At 53.1% G+C, this 19,932-nt stretch overlaps 2 protein-coding genes across 4 annotated transcripts in view; both read left to right on the top strand.

Moving 5' to 3' along the window:
* Positions 1 to 6,204, top strand: part of TCN2 (transcobalamin 2) — a 16,724-nt gene extending 10,520 nt beyond the window's left edge. For all 3 annotated transcript variants that reach the window (XM_072599954.1, XM_072599955.1, XM_072599953.1), the window contains 5 exons: positions 941 to 1,092; positions 1,646 to 1,826; positions 2,468 to 2,645; positions 4,589 to 4,704; positions 4,940 to 6,204. In XM_072599954.1, the coding sequence (XP_072456055.1) occupies positions 941 to 1,092; positions 1,646 to 1,826; positions 2,468 to 2,645; positions 4,589 to 4,704; positions 4,940 to 5,001 (689 nt within the window). In that variant the 3' untranslated portion in view covers positions 5,002 to 6,204. The remainder of the gene's footprint in view (positions 1 to 940; positions 1,093 to 1,645; positions 1,827 to 2,467; positions 2,646 to 4,588; positions 4,705 to 4,939) is intronic.
* A 1,515-nt stretch (positions 6,205 to 7,719) lies between these two features.
* On the top strand, positions 7,720 to 13,571 carry SLC35E4 (solute carrier family 35 member E4). The gene is made up of 2 exons (XM_072599956.1): positions 7,720 to 8,471; positions 13,001 to 13,571. Exons 1-2 carry the CDS (start codon positions 7,844 to 7,846, stop codon positions 13,426 to 13,428), a joined length of 1,056 nt encoding a protein of 351 aa, XP_072456057.1. The 5' UTR covers positions 7,720 to 7,843; the 3' UTR covers positions 13,429 to 13,571.
* The last annotated feature ends 6,361 nt before the right edge of the window (positions 13,572 to 19,932 follow it).

Raw genomic sequence — 19,932 nt, 5'->3', positions numbered from 1 at the left:
AGGTCTCCTCTCAGTCTTGTTAACCTGTGTTCTAGTTTTAACCAACATCACGGATCTGTGTTCTAGACCCCATCCCCACAACTCCAGGTTTCCCTCCCACTCTAGCAGGTTGTATTCTAGACCTCCCAGCTCTGACATTCCATGTTCTAGGTTCCCTCCTGGCTCTGGCAGGCCATGTTCTAGGTACCCTCCCATCTCTGGCATTTCATGCTCTAAGAGCTCTCTCACCACTCCAGCCACTTCTAATTCCATATGTCCCACAGTCTGCTAGTTGTGGGGCTACAGGAGGTGGGTAGGTGCAGACCCTGCCCTCATGGAATTCAAAGTCTCCCTGAGTCATGGGCTTTCCTACCTCCTCCAGCCTGTTCAGAGTCTGCTCATGTCTTTCCAAGTATTCTCTTGGAGCATCTGCATGGCCCCTGGAGGCACCCCTCTGGGCCCTTTAATATTTTCAGGGGTGTGATCTAATTAGAGCCCAGGCTGGCTGGGTGTTAGCACCAGGGGGCCTGTGCAGCCATTGCTGGCAGGGATTTGGGAGGAAGGGCTGGAGAAGATCTAGAGTGACCAGATTCCTCAGGGTCATCAAGGCCGCCCTCCCCTCCCCCCCAGGCTTCTGAAAAAGGAAGAAGGGCAGAGGGAACTTGTCCAAGATTACTCACTTGTTATGTAGGAGTGGCGGCATTCAAACCCATGTGTTTGGACTAAAGATGATGTCTCATGTACAAACTTAGGAGGTGGACTTTGTTGGCCCAGGGGAACAATGCAGCCACAGAACGACCCAGAGAGGCCCATCAGGGAGAGTGTGGGCTAGTTCCAGAACATCCTCCCTTCCAGGGCTTCTCAAACTGTTTCTACTGGAGATCCCTTCAGCATGTCTTAAACTGTGGCCTCCAACCCATGTGGGTTCCCAATTCACAGCTTTTTCCTCTTTCTTCCCAAGACACGGCAGCGATGGCGAGTCTGGCCTTCTCCTGCCTGCAAGCCTCTGAACTCAACCCAGGCCTGGAACTGGGATTCTCCAGGGCCTTGAAGCATGTGAGGGACAAAGAAGGTTACTTTGGGAATATATACAGCAGCCCTCTGGCCCTACAGGTAGGAGAGGGTGTTTGGTGGTACCTGGGAGTTGGGTTTGCCTGGCACATTGTAAGGGCTTAAGAAATATTCTCTGTCTCCCTCTCTCCCTTCCCTCTCCCTTTCTCCCTCTTTCCCTCTCTCTCTCTGTTTCTCTCCCCATCTCCCTCTACTTCCCATTTCCCCTCCTTTCCTTCCCCATCCCTCTTTCCCCCCTCTCTCTCTACTCTCCCTCCCTCTTTCCCCCTTCCCCTCTCTTCTCCCTTCCTCTCTGCCCCTCTCCCCTTTTCTCTCCCTCTCCCTCCTTTTCTCCTCCCTTCTCCATCTCTCCCTCCTCTCTCTCCCCTTCCCTCCCTTCTCTTTCTCCCTCCATCTATCCACATATCTATTTATCCATCCATCCATCCATCTATCTTTCTATCTATTTGCTTTCCTTCCCTTGACCTCAGCTTTCTTGTCTAAAAAAGGAAAGGGTTGAATTGGACCATATCTGGGGATCCTGTCCCTGATGAAGCTGTGAACTCTCAGGCTGGTGGCTGAACTCCTTAGTCTGTACTTTTCCTGTCATTCCCAGGCCCTGATGGAAGCCCCTTCGCCTGAGTCAGAGTCAGCCTGCCTCCAGGCTGGGGATGCTGTTATGAAGGGTCTCAAGGATGGGGTCTTCCAGAACCCCATCCCCCTGTCCCAGCTGCTACCTGTCCTGCACCAGAGGACCTATCTCAGCCTCATGCAGCTGGACTGCAATGATGAAAGAGGTGGGAGGAAGGAGAGGTAGGGGCAGGCAAGGGAGTGGGGAGGAAGCCGAAGTCAACCCCCTCAGGTGTTGGCTTCTTCTGGGCCTGCTTTTGTAGGGGATGAAACCATGCAGTTGTGTGCATTCATTAGGTGCTTAATAAATGCGTGCTCCCACCCTCCTGGAGTCTCATCAGTGCCAATGTGACTCACCTAATTTCTCACAGGGAGTGACAGAAACAGCATTTGAACTCAGGGCATCTAACTCCTCAGGCAGCAGCTCACTACTATTAGTAATAACAGCTAACTTCATATAGTTTGATGGCAAAACCCTTTACAGAGTTATCTCATTTGATCCTCACAACAATCTGGGGGTCCTCTTATTATCCCCATTTTACAGATGAGGAAACTGAGAATGGTTCTAGATGACTTCTGGGCCATGATGAGCCTTCCCTGAGGTCCACTGAGTCCTAGGCAGACACTTTCCTTCTCCCTGTGTGAAGAGTAGGGCCAAGGGGGTCTCTGCTCCCTAAGATTTCTCACAGCGCATGCGGAGCACACTGGGCTGGCCCCTCGGGGCACCCAGCCCTTTGAACTGAGTCCACTTTGATCCCATGGTGCTTTGGGACTTCTCAATGCCTTATTTTTCCTGTCCTTCTGCTAGGTCTCCTGGAAGCAGATCCCACCACCGTGCTGATTCAGGAGCCACAGAACATTAGGGTCAGTCTGAGAGTCCAAAATGATATCCTGCCCAGTTTCCTCCATGACCAGCAGTACTTTGTCCCCGAGGGGGCCACACTGCAGGATGTCCTGATCAAGGCCCAGGAGGAGGGCTACTTCACGTAAGAGACTCTTGTAACACTGAGAGGTCCTTGGAAAGTCTATATGTTCAAGGAAGAGAGATCCTACAAGTCTGGTTATCCCATTTTGTAGCTGAGCAAACTGAGACCCAGAGAGCTCAAATGATTTGCTTGGGGTCACCCAGCCAGTAAATGGACTGGGATTTGAATTCAGATCTTACTCCAAGTACAGCATTCATGGCTCCTCCCAGCAAAGCCTTCACGTCTATGAATTCCTGGGGTTGGAGTTAGGATGAGGCCTGGGGTCAGGCACAGGTCTAAGAAAACCTAACAATGATGGACAGACTGACAGACAGACTGACAGGTAGAGTAAGTGAGCATTTATTAAGTACTTACTGAGTGCCCAACCTGGATTCTAATGAGGGACGAGGAGTCACCTATCAGAGCCTGGTAGCCTGGGATCAGAGTCCAGCTTTCTGGTGAGAGGTAGCTGAGAATGGTGGTGTGTAATTCTGCTGGAAGGGCTCCAGGAAGGGGGTATATGTCCCCGAAGGGCAATGCCCATGTAAATGGAAGACAAGGGCTTCTTTATACAGATGTGGTTGGCTGCTGTTCTCCATCTGCGTTTCACATAGTTAGTGATTCATGAACCTTTAATAGCAATAGTTCCTATGTATATATAGGGTGCTTTGAAGTTTGCTCACTCAGTCCTTCCAGTAACACTATGTGGGAGGTGCTCATTTTACAGATAAGGAAACTGAGGCTCGGAGAGATTTAGTACCTTGTTCAGAAGTCACATAGCTAATAAAGGTTGAATGAGGAAGTCAAACCAGGTTCCTGACTCCAAGTCCAGTATGTCTCTCCACTATGCCAGGTTGTCGAGGGTGGGTGGCTGCTACTGGCTGCTACCTATGTATGGATCTCTGCTAATAATACCTGGGTTTGGCATCTCCTTTTTTCATACTGGTTTGGAAGTAGCAGAGGGATCACTAGATTATGAGCCAGAGGACCTTGGTTCAAAGCCCTGGTCTGTACCTTACTAGCTGTATGACCTTGGGCAAATCATTTCCCCCTCCTTGGGCCTCAGTTTCCTCTTCAGTAAAATGAAGGGATTGAGGTTGGACTCAGTGATGTCTAAAGTCCCTACCAGTTCTAGATATCTGAGCCTCTGGGAGGTCCTCTCTGGGCCCTCAATTTTCTCTTCTGCAAAATGGGGGTAGGGGGAGACAGGAGGGTCTCTCTTGTCCCTTCCAGTCCCAGATCCATAAGCCCACAAAAACCAACTGGTTTTTGGATCAGCCAAGGTTGCCATATGATCTGCAGTGCTCCAAAGCCATGTGGACCTCAAGCTTCCCTCCAAGAGGGGAGATGATAAAAGGACCCAAGTTCCAGGGAGCTCTCTGCTCTGAGCAGGAGTCAGACTTCCTCAGTTTTCCAGAATCTTACAGTGATTCACTGGGTTGCCCTGAAGCAATCACTCAGTGAGGTGTGGTGGGAAAAGCCCTGGATAGGGAGCCAGGAGCCCTAGGGTCAGGTCTTGACTCTCCTATTAGCTTGCTGTGTGTCTTGGGCGAGCCTTCCCAACCACCCTCCTCCCCACCTGGTCTCAGTCTCCACATCTGGAAAATGCAGATCATAGCAGCCACATTTACCTCCTGAGTTTATAGTGAGATTAAAAGGAGAAAGTGGAGGATATTTAATGAGAAGGGAGGTAAAGGTGGGTCCCTCTCAGCTCCCTTTGAGGCCTAGAAGGTGAGATGCTCAAACTCTTACTTTCAGACGCCTCACCCTGGCTTCGCCTCCTTCCAGTCCGAGGCCACTAAAGATTATGGGGTACAAATACCACCTCTCTCAGTTCATGGCCCCATTCCCTCTCTGGGTCTCAGTTTTCTCCTCTATATAGTGATAGAGTTGGACTTGATCATCCCTGTCGTGCCTTCCAGCTTGAGAGCTATGATCCTATGAGCTACTTTTGTTTTTGGCAGGTACAAAACTCAGACCACCTTGTCTGGTCCCCTTCTGACCTCAGTAATGGACATAAACCCTGGAGAACGGCAATACTGGCAGCTCTTCCGAGTTCCAGACACGCCCCTGCTGCAAGGTGAGGCTAGAGGTCCCCTTCCCTCCCCACTGTGTCCTTAGGAAGGAAAGCGGACATCTTCATGGGGAGGGGGATCACATGACCCAGGGTACCATGCTTCTGTCATGGTCTCCTGATCCCTTCAGTCCCTCCTGACCTTTGTTGGAGCCCTGGTTCTGGGGTGGACAAGTGGAGTTGTCGCCTCCCCCCTCCTCTCCGCCCCACCCTGAGCGTACTCACCCCCCTGTCTTTGCAGGTATTGCCAACTACAGGCCCCAGGACGGGGAAATCATCCTTCTGAGACTGGCCAGCTGGTAGGGAGGCCCACTCCATGATCCCAAGGCTCCGTCATCCACAAACCTAGTCACTCCCTTTGGCATTTGCCACCTTTTGAGCAGGAGAGCAGGAGAGAGTTGAGAGGGAGCAACCTTTTCAGAACCCGTTATAACCCTCCTGCAACAAGTTAAGGACACATGATGTCAAACCCTGAAGTTTGACAGTGACCACGGAAGACCCTCCCCTCTGCAAAGGAAACAGGAACTCCCCCCTCTCCCCCCAGGCCCTAGCCATCCATCTGTCCCTTCAATCTCTTCAGATCCAGAGATATCCACTCACCTTGGACCATCCATTTGGTGACCTCAGTGTGCCTGCAAAACTAAGGTCCCTGGGCCCCTGCCCTGCCAGCTACCTACCTTCTATGGCACTGTAGGTCTCACTAGGTAGAGAATCTGATAAGAATCACTTCATAGCAACCTTAGAGATCCAGCTCAGCCCTTCAGGTTACTGGGGAGGAAACAGACCAAAGCAAGGAAGGGTCCCCCAGGGTGCGGGTAGGGAGAGAGTCAGGATCTGAACTCAGGACTTTAGACTCTCAGTCTAGTGCTCTTCTGGGCTGCTCATCTTATGAACCCTACTTCACAGATGAGGAAATCGACACCTCAAAAGACTAACTAATTTGCCCAAGATTCCCTGGGGCAACTTTTTTCTGTCAAGATTCCTGGGCAGTTGATTTCCCAGGGTTCCTTGGAAGGGTCTAAGCCAAGATTCAAACCCAAGTCTCCTTCCCCAGGGTGGGCTTTTCAACAGTCTGCAGGGACTGTGGAACAGTGTGGTACAGTAAGAAAAAAGTTCTGGTTTTGGAGTCAGAAGACCTGGGTTCCAATTCTGGCTCTGATTACACAGTGGAAATCTTGGACAAGTCATTTAACCTCTCTGAGCCTGTTTACTCTTTTGTAAAATGGAGGCATAGAACCTCTGAGGTTCTTCCCATCTCTAAATCTATGAGCCAGTTGTGATTTGAAGTCCTCATAGCCCTTCCTGCCCCTGCTAGGCTCCCTGAGAACCAGTGGATCTCAGAATTGGAAGCCCAAGTGGCCCAGGTTGTCTCCCACCCTGCCCACATCTCTGTCCTGACCTCATCCCCAGCTCTGAATGGGTTTGACACATCAATGCTTGTAAGTGCCAGTGTTCCACTGCAGTGGATTTTGGTCTCTGGTTCAGTAAAAATGGTTCAATCACTGATGTTTAAGACTGGTGATTGCTGCTCATTAATGATGGGGAGCGTTGGCATGAGTCACATCTGGGAAGGTGGAAAGGCAAAGTCTGCCTTCCAGGGACCACCCACCGGTGGCATCTCCCAACTGCACAGAAAAGGCCCAAACCCGATGGAAAGGAGGAACGAGGGGATTCCTGGAAGGAAGAAGCAGAGATTTGGGAGGCAAATGAAGATGCATTTCATATGTCCTTCGAGGGCACTTTCCATGTGGAGCTGGTCTGGTCCTGGTCTCTTCCTTGACCAGTAGAGGGAGGCCAAAGCCAGGCTAATGCAGCCTCCATCTGTGTGAGTCCCTGGATCTCTCAGAGGCTCTGAGCCTTACCTTGAGGTGATGAAGCGGAAGGGGTGGAATTTACAGCCCTGAGCTAGTGGCTTGGATTCAGGAGCTGTGGCCTGCCAATGACTCAGTTCTCCCTCCACTCCATGGCTACCCCTCCCTGCCCAGGCCCAGGCCCAGGAGGATGACTCTCCTTCCTGTTGTGGACTGCGGGTCCCTGCCCAGAGGTGGGTGCATCCCTGAGAGGAGGGACCAGCGAAGCCTGGCAGCAAGCCCTGGGAAGGGAGGTGAGGTGGGGCTGCAGCTGAGCAGGGCTGGGTGTGATGGGCAATGTGGGGGAAGAATGTAGGAAGGGAACCGGGGCCTCCCTCCTCTTCTGACAGCTCCCAGGGAGAGAGGAGATGGGGCCAAGGATGGGCACAGCCAGCTGGCTCACTACCTGGAATGGACACAGGCTGGCTGAGCCTCCAGGTGGGGCCTCCTTCTAGAGAGGGGCAGAGGGCCAAGTTGGGAGTGCCTGGGTCCCCTGATGTGACGTCTAGAGCTGACGTTGCTGGGAGGTTGGGTGTGGGGGGGGCCCACACTGTAAGATTCTGAGAACTCTAACACCTACAGAAGAGGGGCTGATGCTGAGCCTGAGACAGACGCGGATGGAGCCCGAGAGGGGAAGGGGCTAGGACTGTCCCTGGCTCTGCCTTCCCCCTGCCCACCACGTGCTTCTGACCCATCCCGGGTGGGTCCCAGACCCACCCCCTTCTGGCTTGGGCTTCCCGTTCTTCAGACCTGGGTCCAAAAAAAAAAAAAAAAAAAAAAATCGCACCGTCACCATGGCAACTGGCAGCTTCAGCCGGGTGGGGCACGATGGGGAGGGCTCCGGGACCTCCTCGCCCTAGGTGGTTTCCACGGCAACCAGGCGGCTTTGGCCAATGTGGGCGGGCCTGGCCGAGGAGGGGCGGAGAGGGGGTGTGGCCGGGACATCGGAGGCGGGTCCAGGGCGTGGCCAGAGCTGGCCCCGCCCTCCCATCGCGTACGCCAGTCCTGGGAGGCGGGACCCGGCCCGGCAGGAGTAGGAGAGCAGGGGCAGAGGAACGAGAGCCGAGTCCTGGGATCCGCCACGGCAGGGGGCATCAGGCCGGAGCGCAGGGCCGGGCCGGGCATCGCTGCCACTGCCCCCGCCAGGGGCCGAGGCCTGAGTCAGCCCCAACCGCGCTTAGAGATCCAGTCGGGCACGGGACGCAGAGGACGCTAAGCCCTGGGCCAGGGGGCAGAGAAAAGCTCGTGCCCGGGGGCAGAGCTGGGCGGGGGTGAGGAGCTGCCTCCCGGCCCCCATGTGCGTGTGCTCCCGGAGGAACCATGAAGCCGGAATGACCTCGGCCGATGGAGCCGCGGCCACCACGCTCCTGCTGCCCTGGAAGCTGGCCCTGCGAGACCAGGGGCAGGGCCGGTGCCCGCCGGGCAGCCCCGGGCGCATCCTGGCCACCGTGCTGGTGTGGTTGGTCACAGGCACCAGCATGTCCAGCCTCAACAAGTGGATCTTCACGGTGCACGGCTTCCGCTACCCGCTGCTGCTCTCCTCCTTGCACATGCTCACGGCCATCCTCGTGGGCTACCCGCTGGCCGGGCCCCGGGCACGAGGACCGCTCCCGGCCCGGGCCAGAAGGAGGGTCTTCTTGCTCAGCCTGAGTTTCTGCGCCTCCATGGCCTGTGGCAACCTGGGCCTCACGCACGTGCATTTGGACTTTGCCCAGATGGTCTACACCACCACCCCGCTCTTCACGCTGGCCTTGTCCAAGGCGATCCTGGGCAAGCGGCACCACCCGCTGCAGTACGCGGCCATGGGGCCCATCTGCCTGGGCGCTGCCTGCAGCATCATGGGCGAGATGCACTTCCACCGGGCCGGCTGCTTCTTTCTCTTCACAGCCACCTTCCTCCGAGGCCTCAAATCGGTGCAGCAAAGTGAGTACTCGCGTGCCCAGGGAGCGAGGCCAAGACGCCAGGCCTGGCTGACCAGAGGGCTCACACTTGTGAAAGGAGGGGGTTAACCATGCAGGTCCTCCGAGGCCCCTCCCAGCCCTGACATCCCCTGTTCTAGAGCCCCTCCCATCTGGGACATCCCTTCTTCTAGGGACCCTCCTAGACCTGACACCCCCTGTTCTAAGGGCCCTCCCATCTGGGACATCCCCTGTTCTAAGGGCCCTCCCAGCTCTGACATAACTCATTCTGAAGCCCCTCCCAGCCCTGACATTCTCTAGCCACCTCTATATGGAATGAGAAATAGGCCTGGAGAAGGAAAAGGACTTGCCCAAGGTCACACAGATAGTAACTGGGCAGGGATAGGATTTGAGCCCTAGTCCTCACACTCCAGATCCAGACCTTTTCTTTCCCAGTGGTCTACAAGATATATTTTTTCCTGCTTGGTCCCAGAGGGCAGAACCAGAAGCAATGATTAGTTAAAGAGAGTAAAGGCTGTTCATATATGATGTCAGGAAAAACTTTCTAGCGAAGAGAAAAAAGCCAAACAAATGACTGATCTCCTTAGGTCATGGTTCCCTATCCCTGGAGGTCTGGAACCTTGTCTGAAGATGTTGTAAAGGGGATTTGGGTCTAGGCTGTACTAAATGTCCTCTGAGGTCTCTTCCAGCGAAGGCTGCGCCCTGCTTGCCTCTGAAGGCAGGTCATTCTGAGACACGAGCAGTTGTCCAGAGATTAAGCCCCCAGCGGTGCCTAGCAGAGTCCTGACTATCTGGATCCACACACAGGGGAGTCTAGGACTCCACCGGACAGCACTTGGTCAGTTCCTGTTCTCATCTGAGGTCCTGGGACGGGGAGATGCTTTAGTCATGCTCTACACTCAGGGGAAGGGCGGTGGAGAGACAGGCCCAGCGTATAAAGTGGGAAGGGTGGGGTGGGGTAGGGGAGGACACTATGTGGAAAGTATATTGATTGGCTTATTTGGAGGATGCTTGAAACAAAGTATAATCATATCCCTCCACTTCCATCCCAGTCCCTTCCAGACTTCCTGCTCTTCGTTGTCCGCCTCCTGTTTTCTCTTTTCTCCTCCTCTCTCTTCTCCATCTCTCCTTTTCTCCTTTCTTTTTCTCCTCCTCTCTCCTTCTTCCTCTCTCTTTTTCTCCTTGTTTTTTCTTTTTCTCCCTCTTCCTTTCTCTCTCCCTTTCTTTTCTCCCTCATTCATTCTTTTTTCCTCCCTTGCTCTGTCTTCTCTCCTTTCTCTCTCTGTTCACATATGTACACTACAGACATATATCAGTCTCTCCAAACATGTTCCCAGGGGCACCTGCATCGACACAATGATATGAACCCCTTAGACATGTGCATCCTAATCTCACATGTGTGTCCACACACATGCAGCTCTCCTCACAGCATTCACATGATTTCATGTGTTTGGGCATACTTATAGAAACACATGTTCCATGTGAGCTTGTGCAAACACCCACACACCCAGTCATGTAGGAGAGCTGCCTGGACAGGCATGTCCAAATTATTCTTCCTCTCACCCCCAGCTCTGTGTGCAGACCCCTGTACCTCCTACAGATATGCCCAGAGTACTGTGAACACAGTCTCCACACCATGCAGTGACAGGTCGTGCATCAGGAGACACGCACCCAATTACCCACATGTGTGCCTGGTTAAGCCTCCCATTGTGCGTGAGAGGAAGCTGCCCCACCTGCCTTTCCCTGGGCAAGGAAGGGTTCTGCCCTAGCTGGCAGGCCCAATGCCCCAGTGGCTATTTTTGCCTTCGGGTTACCTGAGAAGCCAAACAAGGAAACAGAAAGGTGACACTTGGACCAGGCCTGGGCCCTGCTGTCCCTCTCTGGCCAGGGCTGAGGGGCTGCTTTTGGGGGTGCGTTTTGTTTTTTGATTATTGATTTGTATTGGCTGGGACCTAGAGTAGACCCTGGCTGTACTCCAAAGTCACTGAGAAAGCTCCTGGCTCTCCCCTGAGTCCCTTGCCCACTTCCCTTCCCCCTCAGTAACCAGAGTGTACCAAGGAAAGAGTCTCCAAGAGGTTGTGGCCAAGCGGCAGGGCTGATAGCATGGCCCAGGATTCCGTGGGCAGCCATTGCCTACCTCCTTGCCCCTCCCCCCTCTACTATGGGTATCTCTATCCAGTCCAACGGCCCAGTCCAGGGCCCAAGAAGGTCCCTGCCAGACCTGGCCACCCTGATGCTGATCAGAGTCCAGAGTGGGAAGGGGCCCTCAGAGCATCAATTTGACAGAGGGAACGGATTCCCCCAGAGAGGTGAGGAAATTTGCCTGAGGTCACAAGGTTCCAGGGAGCAGAGCTGGGCTCTGAGCACTGTTGTGAAGATTCCAAATGCAGAATTTTAGCCATGACCACCCCCTTGCCACACCCTGCCTCCCACAGGCGGGCAGAGAGGGGGCTCAGGGGACAGAACACTGGCCCTGGAGTCAGGGAGATCTGAATTCCAGTTCATTTCCAGACACTTACTAGCGGTGTGACCCTGGGCAAGTCACTTCACCCTGTTTGCCTCAGTTTCCTCATCTGTAAAATGGGGCTCGTATCTCCCAAGGTTGTCGTGAGGATTAAATATTTGTAAAGCACGTTGTACAGTACCTGGTGTAGAGTAGGTACTGTAGAAATGTTAGCTATCATTATTATTATTTTCATATGTACAAGCACTGTGCCAAGACAAAAATTAACCTCACCCTTTAGAAGCTCAGCCTTCTATTGTGGAAGCCAACATGTACATAACTAATACAGATTCAGCGTAAATGGAAGGTCATCTCAGAGAGAAGGCCCTGCCAGCTGGGGGGACAGGAAAGGCCTCCTCCAGGTGGAATTTGAGCTGAATTTTGAAGGAAGCCAGGGGAGCCAGGTGGCAGAGGTGAGGAAGGGGTGACTGCCTGCATTCCAGGGGTGAGATACAGCCACTACAAAGGTCTGGAGTTGGGAAAGGGAGCATAGGGTATGAAGGCCAGTGTAGGCCAGCTGAGCTGGACCACTGAGTATGTGAAGGGGAGTCAGGTGGGAGAATGGAAGGTAGGAAGGGCTCATGGCTTTCCTATCCCTGGGGGCTCTTGAGGACCTCTTCCCTAGCTGGGCCTCAGCATGAGAATCTCTCTCCCCCATACCCAGGAGGGTCTCCCCACCATTCAGCTGGGCTGCCCCAGAGCTTAGGAGTCAATGCTCACAACAGGGGCTGGCTGAGCCAGGCCACTTTCATTCATTCGTGGCAGCCCGAGTCCCTTTGGGGGCCAGCGACTCTAAATAGCAGTGTTGTTCACTCCTGGGTGACCCATTTTGGGAAGAACGTTAACGGGGTAATGAGGCCTGCTGCAGAAGAGAGACAAGGGGCCTAGAAATCAGGCCCCAGGACAGCTGGAGAGAAGCTTCAGCAGTGAGGGGGGCCACTTTGGCCAAGGTCTCCAAGTCTTGCTTTGGGTGGCAAAGGATCAGCTGTTCTCCTTGGATGTAGGATCAGTGAGCTAGCAAGAGGATTGCTGTCAAGATCAAGAAGGGGTCCCTGGCAGTCTGAACTCTCCCAGTGCGACTGGGCTGCTCCCAAAGTGGGGGGATGAGGGGTGAACAGCCCCTGGTCCAGGCTGTGGCAGAGAGGATCAGGTGACCTTGGAGATGCTGTGATGAGGCACCAGCGACACTTGCCTTAAACAGTGGCAGAATGTGGATGGCATGTCCACCTGCCCCTCCTCCCCAACACCTCCTCCACCCTCCTCCAACAGAGACAAGTCCTCTCCTTTAACAAGGAGACCACAGAGACCTCTGGGAGGGCACAGATATTCAGGCAAATAGCAGAGGCTCAATAAGCATTTATTAAGCACCTGCTAGATGCCAAGCAACAAACTAGGCACTGGGAGACAAAGACAGAAGTGAAACATTATATCAAGGGAGAGAGAACATGTACAGTTGTAAGTAGGGTAGCTCTGTGGTCAGGGCTGGGAGGGTAGTTGAAAGAGAAAGGTAGACTCAGATGCTTTATAAGCTGACCTGGACCCTGACACAGCCCGAAGCACTACGGACAAGGCTGAAAGTGAGAGAATGAGATGTAGGGGAAGGACTTCCTTCAGCACTCACCACCTGTGTGATGAATCATTTCACTTCCCTGGGCTTCAGTTTCCCCTGCTGTAAAGTGAGAGGGGTTGGACTTGATCTCCATGTCCCTTCTAGCTCTCCAGCCATTTGACCTGACTTTTACTTAGCTATGTGACCCTAACCCCTTGCCCCCAGGGACCTATGAGTGCATCCCTGTCCTGTCATCTGTCTGTATGTGGTCTGAACTCCCAATGCTCACTAACTAATTGACTAATCTAGACTTGGAAGGGACCTTTTTGGAAGCTGAGGCCTGGAGAATGGGGAGACTTGGTGCCCAGCTGGTGAGGGAACACCGGGCATACCCTGTTGTGGCCTCCTCTGGAAGGAGCGTGTCTTCATGGTGGGGCCTTAGAGCCTACTCTGACCCCTGCTCCCCTCTCCTGGTTTCCAGGTGTCCTGCTGCAGGAGGAGAGGCTGGCCTCCGTCGCTCTGCTGTATCTGACGTCCCTCCCCAGCTTCTGCCTGCTGCTGGGCGCAGCCCTGGTGCTGGAGGTGAGCAGTGCTGGGCCAGCCCTGGCCCCCACTGACCATCATCTCTGGTTGCTCATTCTGTTCAGCTGCCTCATCTCCGTGCTCTACAACCTGGCCAGCTTCTCCCTGTTGGCCCTCACATCGGCTCTCACTGTCCATGTGCTGGGCAACTTCCATGTGGTAGGCAACCTGGCCTTGTCCTGGCTCCTGTTTGGGAGCCGCCTGAGTGGTCTCAGCTACGTGGGCATTGCCCTGACGCTAGTGGGGATGTTTTTGTATCACAACTGCCACTTGGTGGCCTCCTGGTGGACCCTGTGGTGGACAGGCCGGCCTGTCAGAGCCCTATAAAATGACTGCTTATGATTGTGCCCATCTGAGAGCTGTGCTTACTGGGCCATCTGGGCCCAGGCTAATCCATCCCTGGCTGGCATGGGGCTTGGTGGCTTCCACTGATGGCTTCCACTGATGGCCCAGAAGAAGAGGGGCCTGAATGGGAATGTGGGTGAACCCCAGCCAACAAGAACCTTCCAGAAAAACCACAAGGGGAGGGCAGGCAGGGAACTTGACTAGTCACACATCCATCCTCTAGGACCTCAGGGTCACAAAGAGTTAGTGGGAGGATTATCATCCTCATTTTACAAAGGAGGAAACTGAGGCTCTGAGCTGATATGGCTTGTCCAGGGCTCTCTCCCTGCCTCTCCTAATCTGCTGCATTGATCCGAGGCATTACAAACCCTGAGTTCAGCCCTAGGTGAGTCCTCTCCCTTTCCCTGATCTGTGCCTCAGTTTCCCCTTCTGCTAAAAGAGGATGATGCTCACTACAATGGGTTAGATGCAAGAGTATTGTAATTAAAGTAATAATTATTACTTTTCGTGCTGCAACACGCACTGGCTCTACTTGTCAAGATGAAATGGATGATGGTGATTTCCCAGTAGTCTCATAGAGAGGGCCGCAAGTACAGTCCAGGTGCCCCTAGACTGAGATAGAGTTGGGCAGGGGTCTGGTGCTGGAGGCCCCACTGTTCCAGATAAGCCACGTTGGGGTGGGTTTTAAAGACCCCCTCCCAATGCCCCCTAATCTCTGCTGCTAAAGACTGGGGAAGGGGGAACAAGGGTTGTTTCGGGGGGGTCCCTAGCTGGAACCCCCATGTCCATCCCTGGTGGGCATTCAAAGGCCAGAATGGTCTCTGGCCTCTCTCAGGACCCTCCCCATAGTGCCTCTGACCCAGGCAGTCTGACCACAGATGGGGATTTCCTTTGGCAGAGGTGCCGCCCCTCAGGAGGGCCAGGGGAGGGGCTGTTTCCGTCCTCAAATAAAGCACTGTTTGGTTCTCTCTGTCTTGTTTCCTTGGGTAATACAGCTGCCTCTTACCCAGCAGGAGGGCAGCCAAGGGTGGGGGAGAGCAGGGCGTGGAGGGTGGACCCCAGAGACACCTGCTCTTAAAGCCAGCTCAGGCCCAGAAAAGGTCCATGAGCTCAGGCTGGAGGCTCCACCCCATGTCCCAGAGTATGAGCTAGGAGGAACGTGGGCCTTGGGGATAACCCAGGCAGCAGCCCAGCTTGGAACCTGGGCTAGCCCATGGGCTCAGGGGTATGGAAGAGCCCTGAGCTGGACATCACTAAGAATGGCTTTGCAATTGAATGGTTGTGTGTGATGTGAGGTCAGATAACAGCCTGACCAATTCCTCACTTGTGAAATGTGAAAAGGTCCCCAAATCACAAGAAGAGCCTGTGTGGAGAGGCCTCAGAACAGGAGATGTCAGAGCTGGGAGAGGCCTCAGAACAGGGGATGTCGGGGCTGGAAGGGGCTTTAGAACAGAGGATGTCAGGGATGGGAGAGGTGTCAGGGCTGGGAGGGGCCTCAGAACAGGGGATATCAGGGGATGTCAACATATATTTAGTTGTAGGATCACAGATTATAGAAACTGAGGCCCCGAGAGGGCAGGGCCTTACCCAGTGTCATACAGGTAGAAAGGGGCAAAGCTCTGATTCAAACCCAGGCCTCCTATCTCCAGATCCCCTGCTTTCCCCCTCACCCATCTCATACCCATGCAGAAGAATCCAGACCAGTCAAGGGGAGGTGAGGGTGGCGCAGAGCAGGCCCTGGGCTTGAGGGTACATCGTGAGGCCACCAGGTGCCCAAGAAAGGAGGGGGATGGGCCAGTCCCAGCTGTGCCTCAGTTCCTGGATGACCTTATCTAAGCCAGTCCCCTGCTCTGACCCCTACAACAGGCTGGTGGGAGGTCCGATCTCAAGGAGACTCCCATTTCCAGGTCAGTCATCCAATAGAAGATATGTTCCCTGAGGGCAAGTCCTGTTTCCCTTTGCTTCCAAAGTGCCTGGCCCCGGTCAGCATTTAATAAGTCGTACAGGAATCAACAGGAGGGGAAGTAGGGGAAGGAGATTTTAAACTTTGACTCGGACATTCCTCACCCTGTGGGCAACCTGAGACCCTCCTCATTCTTGGTAAGACAGAAGACCCTCCCCTGGACCCCCACCCCACCCCTCCCCCATCACCCAGTACATGGCCAGGCCTCTCGTCAGAGTCTTCACAGCTGGGTAAAGATGATGATGATGATGGATGTTATTTATAAAGTGTGTTCTGGTTTTCAAAATATTTTAACATATTAGTCACCTCACTTCATTCTTGCAACAGTCCTGGGGGTTGTTGTTACTCAGTTATTTCAGTCATGTCCGACTCTCTGTCACCCCATTTGGGGTTTTCTTGGCAGAGACACTGAAGTGTTTGCCATTCCCTACACCAGCTCATTTTGCAGATGGGGAAACTGAGGCAAGCAGCGTGAAGTGACTTGCCCAGGATCATACAGCTAGGCAGTGTCTGAGGCCAGATTTAAAGTCAGGAAGACTCCAGGCCCTGGGCTCGGTCCCTTGCACCACCTCGCTGCCTTAAGGGCCGTTACTATCTCCATTTTATAATTGAAGGAATTGAAGCTAAGACAGATAAAGTGACCTTGGCCAGGATCACAGAGGTGGTTTGAGAGACAGGATTCAGACTCAGATCTTCCTGAATCTGAGTCCAGCGTTCTGTCCACTTCATCATGGGAGCACTGGGCTCCGCTGTAAGGAGATATCAGGAGGAAAAGTTGTTGTTGAAGACAAAAGCCCCAGGAAAGAAGAAACCACGTGATGAGAGTGCCAGTGACCCGACCACCTTGCCTCTACCTGACTATGGACACCCTGCTGGCATGGACAGGGAAAGCTAGGCATGCACTCAGACCTAGCACCCGAAAGTTAGAAGCTACTTGAGTGAGTTGTGGGGATCACAGGCTCCCCAACCCTATGGGGACTGTCTAAAGCTACATGGGGGACAGTGTTCCTAGGCTGAGGGGATGATGGGCAGAAGAGGGTGGCCTGGGGGCAGTCAGGACAACTCTAGCCCTAATCAATCAAATTGCAATGTGATGTCTTGCAAAAAAAACTGAGGGATGGTTGGCTTGGACTGTAGATTGGGGGGCTCCTAGTCAACAGGGAATAGAACAAGAAATCCTGATTTGAGCAGGCCATAGAAAACACTGAGCCGAAAGGCACAAGACCTTCATTCTGGTCACAAAATCACTGTGTGACTCTGAGTAAATCCCGGCTTTGTTCTGGGCTTGTTTTCATTCTTACTCAGAATGAGGGGCCTAACCTCTCTCTGATCTGTAAGAGGCCTCCCAGCTCTGGCATTAATGAGTCTCTAGATGGGATGTTCTCCTATTTCCCTCCAGCCCTGGGAGGAAGGAAAGAGTGGCCTGGTCTGAGTCACTCCTGCTGACTCAGAGTTGCCACAGACTGGTGGCTCCTGCCAGATTCCTGCCCTGCCCAAAGCCAGCACCCTGGGTGCCTCCCTCTGTGACTTGCTGCCATTTCCATCCTGAATTAGGGTCCCCCCCACCCCACTCAGCTACATCCTCTGCTGTCTCCTGTCATCTGGTCTGTGATTCAGTTTGGAGTAGTAAGCCAGGACCCAAGTACCCAAGAAGAGTATCTGTGGAGAAGAGCCCTGCACTGTAGAAAACAGTGACAGTATTGGAGGATGCTGAAAGTCCATCTCAGAAGATGAGGCCATAAGCAAGGCCCCCATGCCTCTGCCCCTTCCTCCCTGCTGGGGGCTGGGCACCTTAGCTCTCATGAGTAACGACATTGCCATCTGCCAGGAAGCTGAGCCTTCAAACAGCCCCATCTCATGCCTCCCTCCAAAAACTTGTGTCTATCCACTGATGCCCTATCTGGACTTGCTGCATGATGGTTGGCATACTCCCGATTGTCTCCCTAACCCTTGCCAAAGCAATCTCCTCTGCATTCTGAACCCCCAGCTGCCAATGTATAAACCCCTCCCCCCATCCCCAGTCTGGCGCAGAATTGTCTGCCCCTTCCATCTGCCCTCAGCTTGCTCCAGAAGTAACAAATGTCCTTTAACTGAAAACCTCTTTTCTTTCTCACTCCTTCCATGTTAAGAACTCATGACTGGGTTCTTTTCCAATGACTCAGCTTCCCTTCCCCACCCAGTCCTGTACTAGTTATGCTCTCTCTCATACCTCCAGATTCCCCCACCTGCAGTGGAGAAATGGAAATGCTCTTTGTTCCCCATTGTCACTTTCTCTGTCTGTCTCTCCCTCCCTCCCCCTCCCTTTGCCTCTTCTCATTCTCTCTCTCTCTCTCTTGCTCTCTCTTTCTCTCCCTCTTTCTCTCCCTCTCTCTCTCCCTCTTTCTCTCTGTCTCTCTCTCTCCCTCCTCTCCCTCCCTCTCTCTCTCTCACTCTCTCTCCCTCTCTCTCTCTGTCTCTCTCTCTCTCCCTCCTCTCCCTCCCTCTCTCTCTCTCCCTCTTTCTCTTTCTCTCTCTCCCTCCTCTCCCTCCCTCTCTCTCTCTCCCTCTCTCTCTGTCTCTCTCTCCCTCCTCTCCCTCCCTTTCTCTCTCTCTCCCTCTTTCTCTCTGTCTCTCTCTTTCTCTCCCTCCCTCCCTCCTCTCTGTCTCTATCACTCCCACTACCCCCATCACTGTATCTCTCCTCCTTTGAAGTTCATACTATCCAAATGAATCACCCGAGCCAGATCTTGGTGGCTGTTATATGACTATCCCCGCCCTGCCCCCTCTTCCTCAATGTCTTCAGTCAACTCCTGCCCTCATATTTAGGAAACTTGACTGTACACACTAACACTCCTTCAGGAGACTTACATTCTAATGAGAAAAGACAACATGTGAGAGGACGCTCACAGGGCTGGGGCAGAGAAAGTACCCTGGGAAGGGCATGGCAGCAAGTCTGGAGAGTCAGAATCCCAGCTGGGAGGGGAATGGCTGACCTGGGCCTGTCTCCAAAATGGAGGCCCAGAAGGAACTCACTCTTAAGAGAATGGGCTGGCATGGTGAAGAGATGTTCCTTGGGGGTTCCTTCTCCCCAGGCACTGCTGGAAATTCCAGGGGAAGAGGACAACTGAGTCAGAATGGCAAATTCCAGAAGCTAATAAGACAGCCAGCAGGGAACCAGAGGCCATTGGTGGTGAGCACCCTCTTCTCCTCTCTTCCTCATCTCACATCACTCAGATGCCTCCTTCATCAGAACCTCACATCAAGAGGTGGCTCTCTCCTTGCCAAGGCAGTCCCCTCTGCATACACCTTGACCTGTGCCTTAACCAGCTTCTGCAGCACACTGCCACCATTAGGGTCCCCCACTCTCTTTTATCTTCAGTTTCTCCCTATCTACTCATTAGCAGTATGCCCTTGCGCAAGTCACTTAATTTGTCTGCCTCAGCTATAAAATGGGATAGTAATAGCATCTCCCCAGAGCTGTTGTGAGGGTAGAATGAGATACATGGAAAGTGCTTTTCAAACTTTAAAACGTTATACAAATACTAGCCATCATCATCATCACCGGCCACTTCCCCGTTGCTGACAAACACCTTCGTTCTTTAAAACAAAGACAAAACAAGTCCTCATTTCTTCCTTCCAGTCTGAATAACTACTATCCGTGTTTTCCCATTCAAGCTTAAACTCCTGAAGAAAGTGGCCTGTGCTGGACTCTTCCTCTTCCTCTCCTCTCATCCTCTCCCATGTTCTCGGTGACTTGGTTTTTGACCTCATCTCCAAAGCTCCCGATGACCTCTTAATGACCACACCTAATGGCAGTACACTTTGCAGCATTTAGCAGGTGGTCAAGAAACAGTGACGAGTATTTATTAAGCACCTTCTGTGTACCAGACCCTGTGCACTTAGGCTATACCTGGAGGAGCTCACTTTTCACGGGGGGAGATGACCTGCAGACAGTTATGTCTTACAAGATGCAGTAGTAATAATAATGATATTTATAATAAGTAGCATTTATATAGCACTTGCTACGTGCCAGAGGCTATGCTAATAAGCCACTAGAATTACTATCTCATTTGATCCTCAGGAGGTAGGTGCCATTATTATCCCCATTTTACAGATGAGGAAATAGGCAAGCAGAGGTTAAATGACTTGCCCAGGGTCACCCAGTTAGTAGGTGTCTAGGTCCCAATTTGAACTCAGGTCTTCCTGCCTCCAGGCCTGGTCCTCTGTCCCATGAAGAGAATGGAAAGCATTCTCCAAAGAAGGGACCAACGTGTGTATATGCGGTTAGAGGTAGGGGATTAGGGGAGCTGGGAAAGGTCTTTTTCAGAGGTGAGTCTTGAAGGAAGCCAGGGGGTAGGGCAAAGGAGGAAGAATATGCCAGAGAGGGGAGACGGCCAAGGGAAAAGGTAGAATTGGGATATTGAACATCTTGTTCTTGGAACAGCGAGAAAGTCAGGATCGTTGGATTGACCTACTGGTGAGCAGACTGCTGGTCACCTTCTCCTTCCCCTGGTTCTCCTTCTGGCTGCTCAACCGTCCCTCCT

The sequence above is a fragment of the Notamacropus eugenii genome, chromosome 4 (genome assembly GCF_028372415.1).
Source record: "Notamacropus eugenii isolate mMacEug1 chromosome 4, mMacEug1.pri_v2, whole genome shotgun sequence".
NCBI classification, from domain to species: domain Eukaryota; kingdom Metazoa; phylum Chordata; class Mammalia; order Diprotodontia; family Macropodidae; genus Notamacropus; species Notamacropus eugenii.
The sequence above is the reverse complement of the archived record's forward strand: the minus strand, read 5'-3'. Positions and strand labels throughout refer to the sequence as shown.